This window comes from Schistocerca americana, chromosome 1 (genome assembly GCF_021461395.2).
Source record: "Schistocerca americana isolate TAMUIC-IGC-003095 chromosome 1, iqSchAmer2.1, whole genome shotgun sequence".
NCBI lineage: Eukaryota > Metazoa > Arthropoda > Insecta > Orthoptera > Acrididae > Schistocerca > Schistocerca americana.
Genome location: NC_060119.1, coordinates 671,979,937 through 672,001,476, shown reverse-complemented (window position 1 = coordinate 672,001,476; position 21,540 = coordinate 671,979,937). Strand labels below are relative to the sequence as shown.

The following is a 21,540-nucleotide window of genomic DNA, read 5'->3' as shown; positions in this document are numbered from 1 at the left end:
GCTAAATCTTGGTGAAGTTGATGTTTCGAAATGACCAATAGCTGCACAATAGAGGTATGGGTGGGGTGGAAGGGTCAATAGCACCATAGTGGGGGAGATGCCATTTTTTTGGTCGTAAATTACCATAATTAAACGGAGAGTTATCACTTTACACTAAAAGCACTTGACCTGTAACTAACATCTGGGTAAACATGAACCCAAATCCCAGACTAGGTCGCCACCTTGGCAATGAATTACGTTAATTATCTTGATAGTTTTTGCCCACTAACTACATCATAAACGAACAAAATATGCACCCAAGTGAGCAGTTTGTTCACATAAGAGAATAAAGCCTTCTTTGTTCTGAAACCAGCTGATGCGCTCTACTACCAAGAACGTTTTCATAGCTAGAATTATATCACCAAATGTTAAACACGAGTATGTTACATTGTATCCTAACCGAAGCCTGACGTCGTTTGCTAAGATTTACATTCATTCACTTCACACTTCACTACAATAAAATAACAACAATCTTTGTAAATCTTAATGCACCGTTTTTAGAATGAACTAAAATGCAGAAATTTAAACTTTTTTTATTTCCTCTTACTTACACCCGATTTACTGTATTTCTAGTCTTCATAGACGAAACTTATTCATATGTATGCTCGTCATTGAACAGTCTGGATGCTTGTACAGGGTGTTTCAAAAATGACCAGTATATTTGAAACGGCAATAAAAACTAAACGAGCAGCGATAAAAATACACCGTTTGTTGCAATATGCTTGGGACAACAGTACATTTTCAGGCGGACAAACTTTCGAAATTAGAGCAGTTACAATTTTCAACAACAGATGGCGCTGCAAGTGATGTGAAAGATATAGAAGACAACGCAGTCTGTGGGTGCGCCATTCTGTACGTCGTCTTTCTGCTGTAAGCGTGTGCTGTTCACAACGTGCAAGTGTGCTGTAGACAACATGGTTTATTCCTTATAACAGAGGATTTTTCTGGTGTTGGAATTCCACCGCCTAGAACACAGTGTTGTTGCAACAAGACGAAGTTTTCAACGGAGGTTTAATGTAACCAAAGGACCGAAAAGCGAAACAATAAAGGATCTGTTTGAAAAATTTCAACGGACTGGGAACGTGACGGATGAACGTGCTGGAAAGGTAGGGCGACCGCGTACGGCAACCACAGAGGGCAACGCGCAGCTAGTGCAGCAGGTGATCCAACAGCGGCCTCGGGTTTCCGTTCGCCGTGTTGCAGCTGCGGTCCAAATGACGCCAACGTCCACGTATCGTCTCATGCGCCAGAGTTTACACCTCTATCCATACAAAATTCAAACGCGGCAACCCCTCAGCGCCGCTACCATTGCTGCACGAGAGACATTCGCTAACGATATAGTGCACAGGATTGATGACGGCGATATGCATGTGGGCAGCATATGGTTTACTGACGAAGCTTATTTTTACCTGGACGGCTTCGTCAATAAACAGAACTGGCGCATATGGGGAACCGAAAAGCCCCATGTTGCAGTCCCATCGTCCCTGCATCCTCAAAAAGTACTGGTCTGGGCCGCCATTTCTTCCAAAGGAATCATTGGCCCATTTTTCAGATCCGAAACGATTACTGCATCACGCTATCTGGACATTCTTCGTGAATTTGTGGCGGTACAAACTGCCTTAGACGACACTGCGAACACCTCGTGGTTTATGCAACATGGTGCCCGGCCACATCGCACGGCAGACGTCTTTAATTTCCTGAATGAATATTTCGATGATCGTGTGATTGCTTTGGGCTATCCGAAACATACAGGAGGCGGCGTGGATTGGCCTCCCTATTCGGCAGACATGAACCCCTGTGACTTCTTTCTGTGAGGACACTTGAAAGGCCAGGTGTACCGCCAGAATCCAGAAACAATTGAACAGCTGAAGCAGTACATCTCATCTGCATGTGAAGCCATTCCGCCAGACACGTTGTCAAAGGTTTCGGGTAATTTCATTCAGAGACTACGCCATATTATTGCTACGCATGGTGGATATGTGGAAAATATCGTACTATAGTGTTTCCCAGATCGCAGCGCCATCTGTTGTTGAAAATTGTAACTACTGTAATTTCGAAAGTTTGTCTGCCTGAAAATGTACTGTTGTCCCAAGCATATTGCAACAAACGGTGTATTTCTATCGCTGCTCGTTTAGTTTTTATTGCCGTTTCACATATGCCGGTCATTTTTGAAACACCCTGTATGTTCCTTACTCAAAGAAATTGTGCATTTGTCCATCAAACATTTGACTGTCACAGTTTCCTCAACAGCTCTACATTACGAACTTTGATTTGATAACATTTAAATTTCTTGATGTAATCAAAGGTCTGAGCGATTTATGGTCCGTAACGGCCGTTACACTACGTTCTCACGATCATTGCTCATATCAGTCCACTAACAGATATAATAAATTATACTAGTCTTGCTTTACAGTTCAGCCAAGTGATTCAAGCGTCGCTACTGATTTGTTATCAGCTCGGACATTCTTTCGTAGATTCGTCCATATTACTGCTGACTGCTCCACCTACACGACTGTCCATTTCCTCGTTGATCTGCGCGAAACTCTTGTTCCTCGTCTCGGGCATGAGCGCGTAGACATAAATAATGGCACCCACACACATCACGGTGAAACCCCAAAAGGAGTAGTAAGCTCCCAGGCCGTCCGAGACCACCTGGAACATCTTCTTGAGGAAGAAACCATACAGTGCTATAACGACCATACCAATAGCCACGCCGATGCCCTTCACAGACACGTGGAACAGTTCACCCATAAACAAGGACAGCACTGGTGCCAGGCCGATAGAATACGAAATCTGTAACAAGTTTAACACATATTACAATCTCACTTATCCCAGTCTCCGTAGAGAAACTAATGTAATCAAAGCCAAAAATACTAAAATGTGCAATGGTTTTATGCATTTGGAAAAACTGTCGAAACCCAATACATCATTAAATTCACTAAAAAGCTACGCATATTGTTACTAGGTAGATACTTGATACACTACTGGTCATTAAAATTGTTACACCAAGAAGAAATGCAGATGATAAACGGGTATTCATTGGACAAATATATTATACTAGAACTGACATGTGATTACATTTTCACGCAATTTGGGTGCATAGATCCTGAGAAATCAGTACCCAGAACAACGACGGCCTTGATACGCCTGGGCATTGAGTCAAACAGAGCTTGGATGGCGAGTACAGGTACAGCTGCCCATGCAGCTTCAACACGATACCACAGTTCATCAAGAGTAGTGACTGGCGTATTGTGACTAGCCAGTTGCTCGGCCACCATTGACCAGACGTTTTCAATTGGTGAGAGATCTGGGAATGTGCTAGCCAGGGCAGCAATCCAACATTTTCTGTATCCAGAAAAGACTGTACAGGACCTGCAACATGCGGTCGTGCATTATCCTGCTGAAATATATGGATCGAATTAAGGGGAGAGCCACGGGTCGTAACACATCCGAAATGTAACGTACACTGTTCAAAGTGCCGTCAAGGCGAACAAGAGGTCACCGAGACGTGTAACCAATGGCACCCCATACCATCAAGCCAGGTGATACGCCAGTATGGCGATGACGAATACACACTTCCAATGTGCGTTCACCGCGATGACGCCAAACACGGATGCTACCATCATGATGCTGTAAACAGAACCTGGATTCATCCGAAAAATTGACGTTTTGCCATTCGTTCACCCAGGTTCGTCGTTCAGTACACCATCGCAGGCGCTCGTGTCTATGATGCAGCGTCAAGGGTAACCGTAGCCGTGGTCTCCGAGCTGATAGTCCACGCTGTTGCAAACGTCGTCGAACTGTTCGTGCAGATGGTTGTTGTCTTGCAAACGTCCCCATCTGGTGATTCAGGGATCGAGACGTAGCTGCACTATCCGTTAAAGCCATGCGGATAAGATACCTGTCATCTCGACTGCTAGTGATACGAGGCCGTTGGGATCCAGCACGGCGTTCCGTATTTCTCTCCTGAACCCACCGATTCCATATTCTGCTGACAGTCATTGGACCTCGACCAACGAGAGCAGCAATGTCGCGATACGATAAACCGCAATCGCCATAGGCTACAATCCGACCTTTATCAAAGTCAGAAACGTGACGGTACGCATTTCTCCTCCTTACACGAGGCATCACAACAACGTTTCACCAGGCAACGTCGGTCAACTGCTATTTGTGCATGAGATATCGGTTGGAAACTTTCCTCATGTCAGCACGTTGTAGGTGTCGCCACCGGCGCCAGCCTTGTGTGAATGCTCTGAAAAGCTAATCATTTGCGTATCACAGCATCTTCTTCCTGTCGGTTAAATTTCGTGTCTGAAGCACGTCATCTTCGTGGTGTAGCAATTTTAATGGCCAGTTGTGTACTAGAAGGTATCAGATAGATTATATAATTTTAAGACAGAGATTTAGGAACCATGTTATAAATTGTAAGACATTCCCAGGGGCAGATGTGGACTATGACCACAATCTATTGGCTATGAACTGTAAATTAAAACTGAAGAAACTGCAAAAAGGTGGGAATTTAAGGAGGTGGGACCTGTGTAATCTGACTAAACCAGAGGTGTATAGAGTTTCAGGGAGAGGATAAGGAAACAATTGAAAGGAACGGGGAAATAAATACAGTAGAAGAAGAATGGGTAGCTTTGAGGGATGAAGTAGTGAAGGCACCAGAGGATCAAGAAGGTAAAGGCAAAGAGGAATACAAACGTCTCAAAAATGAGATCTACAGGAACTGCAAAATGGCTAAGCAGGGATGGCTAGAGGACAAATGTAAGGATGTAGAGGCTTATCTCACTAGGAGTAAGATAGATACTGCCTACAGAAAAATTAAACAGACGTTTGGAGAAAAGAGAACAACTTGTATAAATATCAAGAGCTCAGATGGAAATCCAGTTCTTAGCAAAGAAGGGAAAGCAGAAAGGTGTAAGGAGTATATAGACGGTCTATACAAGGGAGATGTACTTGAGGACACTATTATGGAAACGGAGGAGGATGTGGGGGAAGATGAAATGGGAGATACGATACTGCATGAAGAGTTTGACAGAGCACTGAAAGACCTGAGCCGAAACAAGGCCCGGGAATAGACAACATTCCATTAAAATTACTGATAGCCTTGGGAGAGCCAGCCCTGACAAATCTCTTCCATCTGGTGAGCAATATGTATGAGACAGGCGAAATGCCCTCATACTTCAAGAAGAATATAATAATTCCAATCCCAAAGAAAGCAGGCGTTGACAGATGTGAAAATTACCGAACTATCAGTTTAATAAGCCACGGCTGCAAAATACTAACACGAATTCTTTACAGACGAATGCAAAAACTGGTAGAAGCCGACCTCTGGGAAGATCAGTTTGGAATCCGTAGAAATATTGGAACACGTGAGGCAATACTGACCCTACGACTTATCTTAGAAAACAGATTAAGGAAAGGCAAACCTATGTTTCTAGCATTTGTAGACTTAGAGAAAGCTCTTGACAATGTTGACTGGAATACTCTCTTTCAAATTCTGAAGGCGACAGGGGTCAAATACAGGGAGCGAAAGGCTATTTACAATTTGTAGAGAAACCAGATGGCAGTTATAAGAGTCGAGGGACATGAAAGGGAAGCGGTGGTTGGGAAGGGAGTGAGACAGGGTTGTAGCCTCTCCCCGATGTTATTCAATCTGTATATTGAGCAAGCAGTGAAGGAAACAAAAGAAAAATTCGGAGTAGGTACTAAAATCCATGGAGAAGAAATAAAAACTTTGAGGTTCGCCGATGACATTGTAATTCTGTTAGAGACAGCAAAGGACTTGGAAGAGCAGCTGAACGGAATGGACAGTGTCTTGAAAGGAGGATATAAGATGAACATCAACAAAAGCAAAACGAGGATAATGGAATGTAGTCGAATTAAGTCAGGTGATGCTGAGGGAATTAGATTAGGAAATGAGACACATAAAGTAGTAAAGGAGTTTTGCTATTTGGGGAGCAAAATAACTGATGATGGTCGAAGTACAGAGGATATAAAATGTAGACTGTCAATGGCAAGGAAACAGTTTCTGAAGAAGGGAAATTGTTAACATCGAATATAGATTTAAGTGTGAGGAAGTCATTTCTGAAAGTATTTGTATGGAGTGTAGCCATGTATGGAAGTGAAACATGGACGATAAATATTTTGGACAAAAAGAGAATAGAAGCTTTTGAAATGTGGTGCTACAGAAGAGTGCTGAAGATTAGATGGGTAGATCACATAACTACTGAGGAGGTACTGAATAGCATTGGGGAGAAGAGGAGTTTGTGGCACAATTTGACTAGAAGAAGGGACCGGTTGGTAGGACATGCTCTGAGGCATCAGGGGATCACAAATTTAGCATTGGAGAGCAGAGTGGAGGGTTAAAATCGTAGAGGGAGACCAAGAGATGAATACACTAAACAGATCCAGCAGGATGTAAGTTGCAGTAGGTACTGGGAAATGAAGAATTTTGCACAGGATAGAGTAGCATGGAGAGCTGCATCAAACCAGTCTCAGGACTGAAGACCACAACAACAACAAATGTTGTTACTACAGCAGGGTTGTATAAAAATGTGAGTTATGTAGAAGCGACAAAGGAGTCGCTATCATCATGTGTACTTATGAGTCAATGACACGTAGAAAACCATTTGCTTCTCTGAGGGTGAGATAAGACAGCTACTAGAGGCAGAAGTGTGGATTGACGACATTAGTTGTATAAAATACAATGGTGCGCCAGTAACAGACTGAGACTTCTCAGACGCACATAGCCAAAATTATTGAATGAAAACTCAAATTGTGGAGTAGAACATTCGCTATTGTGTTTTGACTGACAAGTACGAAAATGTTCTTATGAAACAGCAGTGGAAGACTCCTTTGACGTGAACTAAATTTCTTCAGTCTGTTGTTCGTAGTGTCTGGATGTTGCGTCTACCCACAACTTCAGCGTTGAATTTAATCAACCAAGAACGGCCAATAGCTATGAGGCACATCCATGGCCAATACTGTGCCGGTTTGTACTCTTAATGCTTAATGTTAAGGTTTGAATGCCCATACTAAATATGATCTTCCCTTGCTGCATGCAGTGGGGTGGTGAGAGGTGGTAGAAAGCTTATTGAAGATAACACGTGAGGCCACCAGTAACATGTGCACAGGTTACCATTAGTCGAAGGCGAAAGTTTCAATACCTTGCACTGAAGTGACGATCATTCTCTTTAAGAGTGAATTCATAGTTAGTGCGCAAAAGTAAAGTCGATGTGTTTCAATATCACTAAGAACTGGGACTCATTGCTATCTATCATACACGACTAGAGTGAGTTCCCAGCTGGATATACAGGTATCCCAACGCAGCCACGCGGTTTGAAACTAGAAAACATTTCATCAGCAGCATCCTTGCATGCCGGGAAGCGTTCGTTCACACATAAGTAACGACAGTAGCATTCTGGCAGCACTATGGTAGTCCTGTTGACTCACATTTCCCAATAGTTCCAGGCCAGTCTCTCATTGACGGCCGGAGCATAATTTTCAATTGGCATTAAACCTTTCCGGACGTCTGAGAGATAGTGTAATACTAGCCACAGTAACAAAGGCTTATGACGTCAAAAACTGAAGCAAAAGCGTGAACTCTTCTCAGTTCAGGCCACAAAATAATATTGAGGTTAATGACTAGGAAGTTAACTTTGAATAGTTTTTCCTTTCACCAAACGGTGATGCAGTATTTGGACATGAAAAAGATATATGCTGAGATAGTTTCAATACATATGAAGGCTGGAACTTTAATAGTGGCAACTATTTTTTACAGCCTGTACAAAATAGATACGTGTTTCAAAGTTTTACTGACCTTCAAAGGAGTCACTAGCATTGCGTATAACCCGTTGCCAGCGATGTGGAAGTCGCAGGATACTCTTTGCAGTGCCAGTTATGTTGATAGTTCGAGCAAAGCAGCCTACTGCCCGACGAATTTGTAGCAGTTGTGAAGCGAATGCCATGAAGTGTTTCCTTCAGTTTAGGAATCGAGTTGAACTTATGAGGGCTTAAATCAGGGGAGTACAGTAGGTGCTATAGCACTTCGCAACCACGTCAGTCAAACAAATCAGTAACAGCTTGGAATGCACGTGCTTGAGCATTGTCCTGCAAAATGTTGGTCAGGTCCTGCAGAAAGTGTCATCGCTTCTTTCTCTAAGCTGGTTGTAGGGTGTGTTCTAAAAATGAACAGCTTAGAAACAGAAGTGATGGGACTTTTTGCAGGACCTGACCTTCATTTTGCAGGAAAATGCTCAAGCACATACAGTGCAAGCTGTCAATGATTTGTTTGACTGATGTGGCTGCTAAGTGCTATACCACCTACTGCACTACCCTGATTTAAGCGCTTGTAAATTCAACTCGATTCCTTAACTGAAGGAAACACTTCACAGCATTCGCTTCAGAACTGCTACAGATTCGTTGGGCAATAAACTGCACCACTCGAACTGTCAACATACCTGGCACTGCTAAGAGTATCCTACGACTTTCACATCGCTAGCAATGCTGGTGACTCTTCTGTTTTTTTTTATTGTTATTTCACTCCCCAAAATGGGGCACGCTGGCAGCGACATAATACGCCACTCTTCAGCCAAAAGAGTTACAGAAAAACGTAATCAAATGAGGAAAGAACACAGAACAGAGAATGGTATAAAATGCAGAATAAACAAGAACAAAAAACAGATGAGTATAAATGGTAGATTTAAAAACAACATAGGCGAGAGCCACATACACATGCAGAGAAGAGCACTGTGAGTTGACACAAAAACAAAGAAACACTGCAGTGCTAACACAAATGAACAATGCTCGCAACACTGTTGATGCTGGTGGAACGTAGCACTGCACTCAGCACTGGAGAAACACTGACACCACAATGAAAATGTTAAAAATCAGTGCACCAAAGGGGTGAAGGGTAGGAGGGGGGAATAAAAGGGAGGGGGCAGAGACGGTAGGGAAAAACCAGGAGGGGGGAGGAGGGGGCGTTGGAGGGGGGAAGGAAAGGAGCTTGAAGCCCGATGGGTGGGATGAAAAGGAGAAAGAAGGTGGTCGGCAGGGGAAAAGGAGGAAGAGAAGAAGGGAAGGGGGAGAGGGAGAGAGAGGGGGAGCCATGAGGAGAGAGGGAAGAAGGAGGGACTAGATGTGGTAGGAGGGGTAGATGGAAGGCATGAAGACATCATCCGGGAGGCGAAAGCCAACTTGGGCGAGGGTATGGAGCGTGTGGAGGTGGAGACCAGGCGGGACACTGTGGTACAGGTGCGGCAGAGGACTAGGGTGGGAGAGGATGGGGGAAACCAAAGGATGGGGGGGATTCAGTTTGTGGGAGAAGTATAGGATCCATATTCATTCAAGGAACAGGAGGAGATGGCGGAAGGAAAGCACATCATAAAGGATCTGCATGGGGGACAGGAGACGGATATGATAAGTGAGGTAGAGTACATGTCCGGTGACTGCTTTTAAGGTCAGTAAAGCTTTGAAAGACGTATCTATTTTGTATAAGCTGTAAATAAATAGTTGCCACTATTAAAGTTCCAACCCTTGTATATTCACACCGATAGACCAAAGATATGGTTCCATGTAAAACCAATAGCAGCTTTCCATTAAGAAACTGTTCCATTACATTGAATCCAATCATGCCGGCGAGTGGCACCCAGTCGAAGGCAGTTGGCACATCTCCGTAGATGTCGTCGACGTAGAAGTAAGCTCCCACTGCAGCCAGACAGATGGCGCACACTGAGAAAGTCGCCATGCAGAGGGGCCTCCGATCGAACCTCTCGACGACCAGCGACGACACGACGTTTGCACCAAGCGTGACGACTGTCAGGATAATGGAAGAGATGTTCGAGTCAAGCTCGCTTCCACTCTTCTCAAATATGTACGTCGTGTACGTGGCGAGTGGAGTCGACCCTGCCGACATCTGAAATAGAATAAATCCTATCGCTAAGAGCAATGTCCGGCGGTGCACTGGCACCAAGATAACGTCCGTGAACTTTCCTTTGTTTTGCTGTTTCTCACGTATATCTTTATACAACAACTCCAGCTCAAACTTGAGCTCCTCTGGCGTTAGCTGGCCTTTGAGTCTTTCGAGACACTTCACAGCTTCCGCTTCTCTGTGATGCGTGAGAAAGAAGTATGGTGACTCCGGCATCCAGATGAATGTCAAGACGAAGATTATCGGAATTGAGGTGCAGATGAGAGCAACGGTGGTGATGGATAGGTAAGGCCCAATGCAATACACGAGCAGGGTGCCACACTGCATAAGAATGTAATGGATCACAACTAGCGTCCCCCTTAGATCGGTGTCGGCTATCTCACACAGAAAAACAGGTAAGGCAGTAATAATGGCACCGGCTCCCAAGCTTCCAATCGCTCGTGCTGCGAGCAGCATTCCATAGGAATCGGCGAATGCCACCATCAACCACCAGATGACAAAAGGTCCAGCTCCAAAAAGGGCCACTTTCTTGCGCCCCACTGCGTCCACTGCATAGCCGGTGGCAAATATAGTCACCAGCATGGTGAGTGAGTTGATGGAGGCCAGCCAAGACCCCTCGTCAGGGGTGAGTGGAATTGGCGAATCTTCTGCCTCCAGGATCGGCAGAGTCGTTCCAGGCCAACCCATGAAGGTACCGTAGCATGTGTAGACCAACGACGCTGTAACAAAACAAAAAGAAGCCCATATGAATGTACTAGCTGGGAGATCCCTGCCACGTAATGTGAAAACTTGATGAGGGGTGACATGGTCACCTTGAAAGTAACAATGGTTGAATATTTGGGAATACGTGGAAATGAAAACAGTCTTTGCGCGGAAATTTCATCTGCTTACAGCTGCAGTACTGCAAAGTGTGCTAACATGGCTGCAAGTCACGAGCCATGAGTGTTTACCACAGTTTTATTACGTGACGAGGGCAGTCACGGCTATTAATTTTATTTGCTTCTTTTACTGAGTTCAAGGGTGAAGATCATAACGATCGAAACCGGTTATTACACCGAATATAATTAATTGTCAAAGAGTGTTTTGGTTACCTTGTGTTCTTTAGCGAGCAAAAGTTGATCTAGGAAACTAAATAGTCAATTTAGTGCTTCCTCACGGTAAAAATACGATTATCAAAGAACAAATCGAATGAAGAATTTAAAAAAAAAATTGGCTCACGAACGCAGAGAAAGTACAAAATTGTTCATGGTTTCTCAGAGATTATTTTTGATGCAATGAAATCGGAGAAAAAAATGACCAAACCTGACAACAGCATTCGTATTTCTTATCTCGCTAAGCAGAATAGAGGGTTAAATCAGCTATCTTAAAGAAGGAAGACGAGCGAAAGCCAGGTAATCAGCCGAAACTAGTGATTATGCTACGAATCGAATGACAGAAGTAGATAATGTATTGTCTATTGGGTTAAGAAAAAGATACTTGAGTGAATTTTCACTATGCAGCGGAGTTTGCGCTGAAATGAAACTTCCTGGCAGACCAACACTATGTGGCAGACCCAACTCTGGATCTTTGCCTCTCGTGGGCAAGTATTTTACTATCTGAGCTACCCAAACACGACTCAAAAACCATCCTCACAGCTTGCTGGCCGGGGTGGCCAAGCGGTTAAAGGCGCTACATTCTGGAACCGCGCGGCCGCTACGGTCGCAGGTTCGAATCCTGCCTCGGGCATGGATGTGTGTGATGTCCTCAGGTTAGTTAAGTTTAAGTAGTTCTAAGTTCTAGGGGACTGATGACTTTAAGTCCCATAGTGCTCAGAACCAACCATCCTCACAGCTTCACTACAGCTAGTGCCTCGTCTCATACCTTCCAAACTTCACAGAAGTTCTTCCGCGAAACTTGCAAGACTACCACTCCTATGGACGATATCGAACGTATGGTCTGCACAACGGCGGAGCCTCGATGGTGCGGAGTGACGACGTCGACGATGACCAAATTACATGCTGGGGACAAAGTTACTCAAGGCAGAGGCCCAGTTACGCAGCTGCCAATCCTGTCAAGTGGCATGGCTGCCTTGCCCCTCCCCGATCCCTACTGACGGAATTCCACTGCACTCCTGGGCTCTACTCCTAACATACCAAATCGCAGCGATTAGCTCTAAGAACATTAGCTCTCGAGACAAAATTCAACTACTGCGTGAGATGATGTTGGCATTGGACATCCAAATTGCGCAACTGCAGGAGGTACACTTGGCCATACTTGAAAGCGTCGTTGCTATACCACTTATTCCTCCTCTAGTGACCACCTCTAACAACAGTAGCTCTCGAGACAAAAATCAACTACTGCGTGAGATGATGTTAGCATTGGGCATCAAAATTGCACAACTGCAATAGGTACACTTGACCATACTTGAGGGCGTCGTCGCTATATCACTTATTCCTCCTCTAGTGACCACCTTGGATAGGGTGCAGCACTACAACCATGAGGGCATCCTTATAACTAACGTCATATACATTCCGTCTGCAAGAGGCATCGCGCTCGCCGTCGTGGGGACGTGTATTGTAAGGCGCCACCCACAGACACACAGAAACCGCTTCTAATCAAAAGAAATCGCCAGTTTATTTTTTGGTAACTGTGACCATTATTTGCTTGTGAATGATTTTAATTGAGTCATGCACCCTAAGGATCAAATGAGCCACTACAACACCTGTCGCCTGTGATATGTTCCACTGCGACACTTGGGATGTTTAGCAGGCCAATGCACCTAGACATAAAATACGGATCACTCGTTGAACACCTTGACAGGATTTACGTCTCTCGGGGACTGACACCTGCACTCCATGGTCATTTCAGACCACTGTGCTTACATGTGCAATATTCTCTTCCCGCAAAAAGTGGACTAGTGCTGTAGTGTGTCGTGGAAGTTAAACACCTCCCACCTCCACAATCCCTATGTCTTCAATCGTTACTGACACCCATGAACGACGACTGTCTAGGTACTGCACAACCTTAAATTGATGCTTGCAAGTGCCAAACCTGACATGCGATGTACCTCTATCTCGGAACTTCCTGGCAGATTCAAACTGTGTGCCGGACCAAGACTCGAACTCGGGACCTTTGCCTTCGCGGGCAAGTGCTCTATTGGCAGAAGTAAAGCTGCCAGGACGGGCGTGAGGCGTGCTTGGGTAGCTCAGTTGGTAGAGCACCTGCCCGCGAAAGGCAAAGGTCCCGAGTTCGAGTCTCGGTCCGGCACACAGTTTTAATCTGCCAGGAAGTTTCATATCAGCGCACACTCCGCTGCAGAGTGAAAATCTCATTCTATCTTTATCTCATATGACAAGCAATACTACCAACTGTATCTAAGCCGTTCTCCTCGACTTACACGTCCAGCCGGCCTCCCATGAAACCCGGAGGAACGAAGCAGGATTAAGGCACAAATCGTGATTCTGGCACTCCGTAGACTGCAGGGGGCGTATGTGAGGACCAGATTCAGGATCAGCGGTACAGGAACAACCCTCCTCCCAGTGATCTACATCTGTCGCGCCCAATGCGTCACTTCTGTCAGGCGAAATCGTCGGTGCCTTTGTAGACTACCACACAATGTACCAGGAGGAGCCGTTCAAAACTCGTGCTGAGGAAGTTGTGTTACCACACATCGCGCGCCCTTGACGGCGACAATGCAGATGAGCTGACGAAGGTGGTTTGAGTAAGACGAGAGCCGCGACGCAATCAACAGAGATGCTTTGAATAAGTGGCCTGGAGGCGATGGACTGCCGACAAAATTTTATAGCGCCTTCCTTGCGTTAATGAGATCGCAATGGATGCCAATTTTTCATGAACTGCTGACGATATACAACGCTGTTCTGCCAATCTTTGCCACAGGTAATAATTACACTCTTCTACAAATCAGTGCCCAGAGATTAACGCTGCCTCCTAGAAACACCTTACCGCAAGACACTCCCTTGCATTCTATTCCTGGAACAGACAATTTCGGGTGGCCCAGTTAACATACAAACGACTACAAGTGAATGTCGCAATTTAATCTCATCGGCAGCGGCGTGCAGACTTCGTGGCGCGGTGGTTGCCATTGATTTTGACAGCGCATCCGACAAGTTGCAGTATCGTTTTCTGTTCTCCGTCAAGGGCCAAATGAGCAAATGAGTTGCCCACTCCCGTTATTGATATCATACAGTGCCTGTACGGCAGTGCTGAACTCCGGCTTCAGGTCAATGAACATACGGTGGGACTAGCGATCATGTGTCGCTCCATTACACAAGGTTGATCACTTGCGACACTACTCTAAGCCATAAACCTGGAGCCACTCATCGAGAAACTGACCACCCAGTTTGTGGTCTCACGTTGCGACAGCACACTTTTCGTTGTCATGCATAAGCGGACGACCTCCTCCCCTTAGTTCGCTCACAGACCAAAACACACATGGTACTCGATTTCATATCAATTTACGGAAATGCAACGGACAGTACCATGAATGTTGCTAAATCCTTGGCAATGCCAAGTGGACGCTGCCTCTCACGCGACGACTGAGCACCTCCAGTGCATGGAGGGCCTTCGATACCTTTCTCCTCCTACGTGCGCTCCTCCGGTGGCATCACTTTTCGGCGTACCTCCGCCGACACGATTTTTTTTTCAACGTGTCGAATACCTCAGTCAATATAGGGCATCCAGGACGGTCGACATTGTACAGGTGTTTCCACTGCCATCAGTTAGGGTACACAGCCTCCAGGTCGCGTTATGATACTTTCTTACTGCTGGTACGCTCCTTAAGGTCCGTTACGAAACGCTCACCTTGCGCCCTCAGACGGGGGCTTCAGCCTCGCTAATGTTCGACATTGGGCGGCGTCCTTGTACATGGCCTCCATGCACAAGCACGGGTGCCTTCCTCACACGCATCTTGCTGTACGTTTTTATGACCACGTCCATATTCCCACCGGTGTCAGCAGGCCATATCACGTCCCACCAAGCGCACTTTTCGGAATTCGTCGTCGACATGTATTACGCTCGCACCCGCTTACCGAGTAAGCGCCTTTTTCACACCAGCCTGCTGCGTTAAATATTCTGCAACAACGTCGAAGTTCCATCGATGCGGTGATCCAGGGTTTGGCATCATGTCCACCAGCCTTTCCTTCCCTCCAACGTGCGGGCGACATGGTACCATGTCACGTGTGTAAAATTCGCCACGAATCAACGTGTTCACGCTACTTTGTGCAATTTGCGACCTCGTGGACGACGATGTCCACCGTCTGTCTTGCGCTGCCCACAGCGATGTCTGGAAACCGGGTCGATTGTTCGTTGCCTGCTAACTCTGTATTCCGCCAGGCTCAATTGACTCATGGACTTCTGCATCTATAGGACAGTCATTTCCCCATTGTTATATGGATCAAGAGATGGACGATCGCTTACCTGTATACTGATGGCGATACTTCGTGCCTTCACTTCTGGTAGTACTTACAAACCGTCCACAATGAAATCTAGCGCCGACTGTGCTACCGCATCTTCTTCACCAATTACATTCACGGGATCTTCACGTCAGCCCCGCTCAGCTGGATGGTGCCACGTGCGTGTAGCTATACTTTTACATTGCGGCCTAGAACCGATAACGTCAAACAAAAGTGATGCTACTGAATACTAATTTAATTCAAATAAGGGTTCGATCAAGAAATTTCGCCAACGAACTGAATTTCATAGTGTGTATATGCATGAAGAGGCAGCTCTTTCGGAGAAAATAGTAGTAAACGCCTATACGAAGGAATTTATGTACACTAATGACCATTAAAATGGAAGCTCAATGAAGACGGCAAGTAACAAACATTAGATTGCTTGCATATATAAAAATACAAATGATCAGCATTTCAGCGAAACTGCACAAAGCAAGTACGGGTAGCACCACGTTCATTCTGTATATCATATGGTCAGAAAAAGTCTGAAAAGCTTGCAATTGTGTTGCAGGGTAGGTTGGGCTGAGAAGTCGTACATTCCAGTAGATTTTTATCGGCCGGACTATGGATGATGAGATTCTGTAACATATCAGCGCACCTCGCACCCGTCACTCTGAGAGTCTGGAGATCATCAACTCAAATTTCCTCGAAGAAAACGAGTCCGATCAAAGCACCCCAAATTCCTTGAAGAAAATGTATCTAGTCATGATTGATGTTGTAAATCAACACCACACCATGACTTTCTCGTCGTGCAGGGGGCTTACACGACAGTTATTGTATTTTCGGTAGCTCAGATTCTACAGTTGTGAATATTGACATATCCTCGGAATGTGAAATGATCTTCGTCAGTGCACAACACGTTAGACAGCCAGTCGTCATCTTCCCCCATTTTTTGAAGTGCTCACGCTGAAAATGCTATCCGTGACACAAAATGATGGCTAACAGTTCATGATGACACTGGATTTTTACGGATAGCTCTGTAAGGTACGCCTTAGTGATCTCCAAACAGTAGTGGGTGGAATGCCAGTCGACGTACGACTTGAAGAGCGTTGACTTGTAACGTTATGAGTATGATAGGCAGTTGTTCATTCACCTAGGACTGATACTGAGGAAAGCTGATTTTTTTTTCTGCTAGAGTGCGTGCGATTCGGTGGTACGAGGACGTCAAGGGCGGCCACAGGCGAGCTCAGGTGCAGAGACAACGAGCGCTTCGCCGGAAACGGGTAAATCAAAGAGCTGGGAATTTGGACGGCTGATGCTCGCATTGCCTTTGTGCAGAATATGCTCCAGGGAATGGCGGAGTGTTAGACATGCTTACAGACGGCCAGGTTACATCTCTTTGAGATTTGGTTCAAATGGCTCTGAGCACTACGGGACTTAACATCTATGGTCATCAGTCCCCTAAAACTTAGAACTACTTAAACCTAACTAACCTAGGGACATCTTTGAAATTTGACAATAAATCACATCTAATATTAATGCAAATCTAAATACATTTGCGGTCCAAAAAAATGAGGTACGTGCAATGACACAACAATACCTCAGTATCTTTAAAACTACAGAAGTTAATATCTCACAGCAAATAAACATTTCCATAATAAATTTCGGAATTAATAACTTTTAACCGCTTCATGCGATTTCAACAAACTCTCGACGATAGGCATTGCACTATAGCTATCATCTCTGAAAGCTATGTATCTATTTTATTTACTAATTTACGACAGTTTTTACATCTTTTTCATTATGCAAATGTTTATCAGAACATCGTATCCTCCACATTCACACAACAAATGGACATATCAGTATGTCACATTTTGCCCTACTGATGTTTTTAGTCATTGAACAGTTTGTTACTTTGCCGGTAACTTTATTTAAATGTTGATTGTAAGTGCTATTGAAAAACTGTGCAAATTTAAAAGAGGTCATTGCAGGCGTTAGCGGGCACCACAATTGAACAGAGAACCAAAAGACACTCTTGTCAAGCAGGCCTTAACGATTGTTCAGGCTGAAGAGGTAAAGAAACTGGTACACCTGCCGGAATTTCCGAAATCCGTCGGAATGCACAACGGAAATGAAAGGATGCAGGTGATCAGACAGGATGCTTACCTACGTGTCACCAGTCAGAGCAGTATCTGCACGTGTCAGGGGTCCCATCACTCCACCTGCACTCGCCCCACATCATTACAGAGCCTCCAGCACCTTGGAACATTCCCACGTGACATGCAGGCTCCATAGAGTCATGAGGTTGTCTCCGTACCCGTACACGTCCATCAGCTCGATACCATTTGAAGAGAGACTCGTCCGACCAGCCAACATGTTTCCAGTTGTCAGCAGTGTCGGTGTTGACGGGCCCAGGCGAGGCATTAAGCTTTGCATCGTTCAGTCACCAAGTGCACGAGTGGGCCTTCGGCTGCAAAAGCGCATATCGAAGATGTTTCGTTGAATGGTTCGCACGCTGACACTTGTTGATGGTCCAGCAATGAAATCTGCAGTAATTTGCGGAAGGGTTGCACTTCTGTCACGTGCAGGATAATTTTCCAGCCGCTGCGATGTCGGAGATTTGATGTTTCACCGGATTCCTTACATTCATGGAACATTTGTGAAATGGTCGTATTGAAGAAACCCCACTTCATCGCTACCCCGGAGATGCTGTGACCCATCGCTCGTGCGGCGATTATAACTCCCTTAGATCTTGATAACCAGCCACTGTAGCAGCAGTAACCGATCTAACAACCGCTCCAGACACTTGTCTGTTATATAGGCGTCGCCGACCGCAGCGCCGTATTGTGCTTGTTTACATTTCTCTGTATTTGAATACGCTTGCCTACAGCAGTTTCTTTGACGCTTCGGAGTATAAGGACAATCTGTTGTCGCCGGCCGAAGTGGCCGTGCGGTTAAAGGCGCTGCAGTCTGGAACCCCAGGACCGCTACGGTCGCAGGTTCGAATCCTGCCTCGGGCATGGATGTTTGTGATGTCCTTAGGTTAGTTAGGATTAACTAGTTCTCATTTCTAGGGGACTAATGACCTCAGCAGTTGAGTCCCATAGTGCTCAGAGCCATTTGAACCATTTGAACAATCTGTTGTCATTTAACGTGAGCACACTTGCGCAAGAACACTGGCTCATTTATTTATGAACAAACTATTAGTTATATTTAATGTAAGTGACCTGAATGTAACAACATTGTTTATAGCGTTTCATTTATTTGAACATTGTTGTAATAAATTAGTTTAGTGAGGGAAAGTGGTCAAGATGAGTCAAATCACGTCTGTAGTTCGTAAACACGACGTATTTTTGGTGGGGATGTCGTTCAGATAATAAAAAACAGAGATTAGCAGAACGCTACGGGAGTCAAGTAGAGACTGGGACTTTTCGAGTGAAGATCTCAAAGGAGCGATTCTGCACACACTTACGCGAGTTCTCGAAGAAAGCAGATCTGCCTGCGGTAACGTATGTGATTCGATTGCGGAGATGTTTGATTGTGGGCGGCGAACGGCCGCCATTATACTTCTGAAGGGACTTTACAGTTGGAGAGGTCTGAATGTGCTCCAGAATGGGATTCTATTTCCGCTTGAGTTACGGAACTGAGAGTAAAGAGCGTATGAGTAACTAATCTTTGTATCTTGTGTATTGATTTGTGAATCATCAGGTGAACTCTGAACTATTTTGAGTTGGTGAATGTTTCGTGTATTCTGATTACGAAATGGGTTTCGTTTCCGCGCATCGTTCATTTATTATGGGAATTTTACTGCCATTCTCGTAACGGTAGTTTTTGTTTGTATTTTAATTGAATATCGTAGGACCATTTCCAGTTTAGTTGAGATACCCCTTTTTGAATGAACATTATTCAACATATTTCTCTGTCTTTACATCAGTTACAGGCGTTAGAAAAGAACCCTTGTTATTCCCTCATTCGTTTCTATCTGTACTTTACTAACTCGCAATTTTAGGCAATGCGTAGACTATTTGACTGCAGGATCACAGCTACATGTATTATTTGCAGCGTTTTAGCTGCGGGGCATGAAAGCAGACGTGCGCGGCTCGACCCTATGACTACACCGAGGTATTCTTTTTTAAACAGAGCCGTACGTAGCCCGAGTACATAAAGTACGAGTAACGGCAGGTAGATGCTGTTTATAAGAGCAACTACGCTGTCAGTAACCGTTAGACATCGACGCAGACTTTCACCATGCGGAAATAAACACGATAACGTCTGAGCAGCAGTAGCACTTGTGTCTGGTCGCCCAGTATGAGGCCGATCGGTTAAACAACACGTAGCTTCGAACATTTTCTTCACAGATACACTTGTCACAGGACTTTCACCTGTTCGAATACCCCTCTTACAGTGGTAGTTTCGTAAAGCTGCAGTAGCGCATTCTCCTTTCTTCATTAACTGTAAAGCTTCATTAACTGTGCCATTTCTGGTAAAGTCAACATGCCTCGATTGGTAGCGCATCTGACACGTTCTCTCGCTGCAGCTCATTTTATACACGATGTTCATGCTGCCTCACTGACGTGTTGCTGTCCTGCGCCTTGTATTGGACGGTTTATACACTCTTTTTGGTTCCAACAAAGCCCCATGTCATTTCAGACATGTGTGTCTGGTTTTACTTCTCTACCTACACTATTCCATGGATTGGTGCATTTTGAAATGTTAACGGACGTATGGGTCACCCTGTACTACAGATCACCGCAGTATTTTCTTCGAGCGCAACTGATAGCGCTTCTTAAACCGTAATTGAGGTGATGATGTTTTAAAAACCGAGCGCGAAATTGCTGTCTTTCTCGGGGTCATATCTCGGATTCTGTTCTTCGCAGAGATAAGGAGTCGAATGTTTTGCGTAGCTCTTGGCCCAGCGACCATTTGTATACCAATCCGAAGAATGGACATATCGTTGTTATCGTACTACACAGGGTCAAATATTAAGCATTACTGGCAAATTGGACATATGATTGTTGCTTTTGCATTAGGTGTGGCCTATGGTGGGCCTCAGACAGCTTATGAAAGCACCACTTTCTTTTTAGGGGCGGTTCCTGAGAAACCCACCGAAAACCATGAGTTTTGGGTACTAGACGTACCAGTTGTAGGGAAGGATACTTCCATAATTTCCATTCACGGGAAATTGAGGAAATTTTTACTATATGTTCTTAAGTCTGCGTTCTTGGGCAACCTCGAGAGTTTTTTGCTATCGATATCCGTTACCGAGATTAGAGGTTCAGGGTTGCCTTACATATCCAGTCTGAGGCGTAACTGTAACGGACGTAGTGAACACATTTCAGCGGTTCTGTGATCATTGGAAGGGTTCTGAGGTCACCACACTATGTTTTTAGTCCGCATTTTTAATGACGTGCTGAATACGAAGGCTTCACTACAAAGAGAGACTGGGTAAAAGGACTTAGTATGAAACTTCCTGGCAGATTAAAACTGTGTGCCCGACCGAGACTCGAACTCGGGACCTTTGCCTTTCGCGGGCAAGTGCTCTACCAACTGAGCTACCGAAGCACGACTCACACTCCGCTGCAGAGTGAAAATCTCATTCTGGAAACATCCCCCAGGCTGTGGCTAAGCCATGTCTCCGCAATATCCTTTCTTTCAGGAGTGCTGGTTCTGCAAGGTTCGCAGGAGAGCTTCTGTAAAGTTTGGAAGGTAGGAGACGAGGTACTGGCAGAAGTAAAGCTGTGAGTACCGGGCGTGAGTCGTGCTTCGGTAGCTCAGTTAGTAGAGCACTTGCCCGCGAAAGGCAAAGGTCCCGAGTTCGAGTCTCGGTCGGGCACACAGTCTTAATCTGCCAGGAAGTTTCATATCAGCGCACACTCCGCTGCAGAGTGAAAATCTCATTCAGGACTTAGTATGTTTTGCGTTAAAAGAACGCGAATATATTCGCCTTAAATCCCTCAACGTCGCTAGCCTATGTAGTATACGAGCGTATATAACAACACAAATCCTGCTGCGCTTCGAATCATTGCTATGGCCGGCCGGGGCGGCCGAGCAGTTCTAGGCGCTTCAGTCTGGAACCGCGCGACCGCTATGGTCGCAGGTTCGGATCCTGCCTCGGGCATGGATGTGTGTCATGTCCTTAGGTTAGTTAGGCTTAAGTAGTTCTAAGTTCTAGGGGAC

At 45.2% G+C, this 21,540-nt stretch overlaps 1 protein-coding gene across 1 annotated transcript; it reads right to left on the bottom strand.

Annotated features, from left to right (window-relative positions):
• Nucleotides 1-2,490: 2,490 nt before the first annotated feature.
• LOC124588952 (facilitated trehalose transporter Tret1-like) lies at nt 2,491-15,143 on the bottom strand. The gene is made up of 3 exons (XM_047131515.1): nt 15,023-15,143; nt 9,662-10,692; nt 2,491-2,832 (listed from the first exon to the last, which is right to left on the bottom strand). The coding sequence occupies exons 1-3, from the start codon at nt 15,141-15,143 to the stop codon at nt 2,491-2,493; spliced, it is 1,494 nt and encodes a 497-aa protein (XP_046987471.1).
• Nucleotides 15,144-21,540: the final 6,397 nt, after the last annotated feature.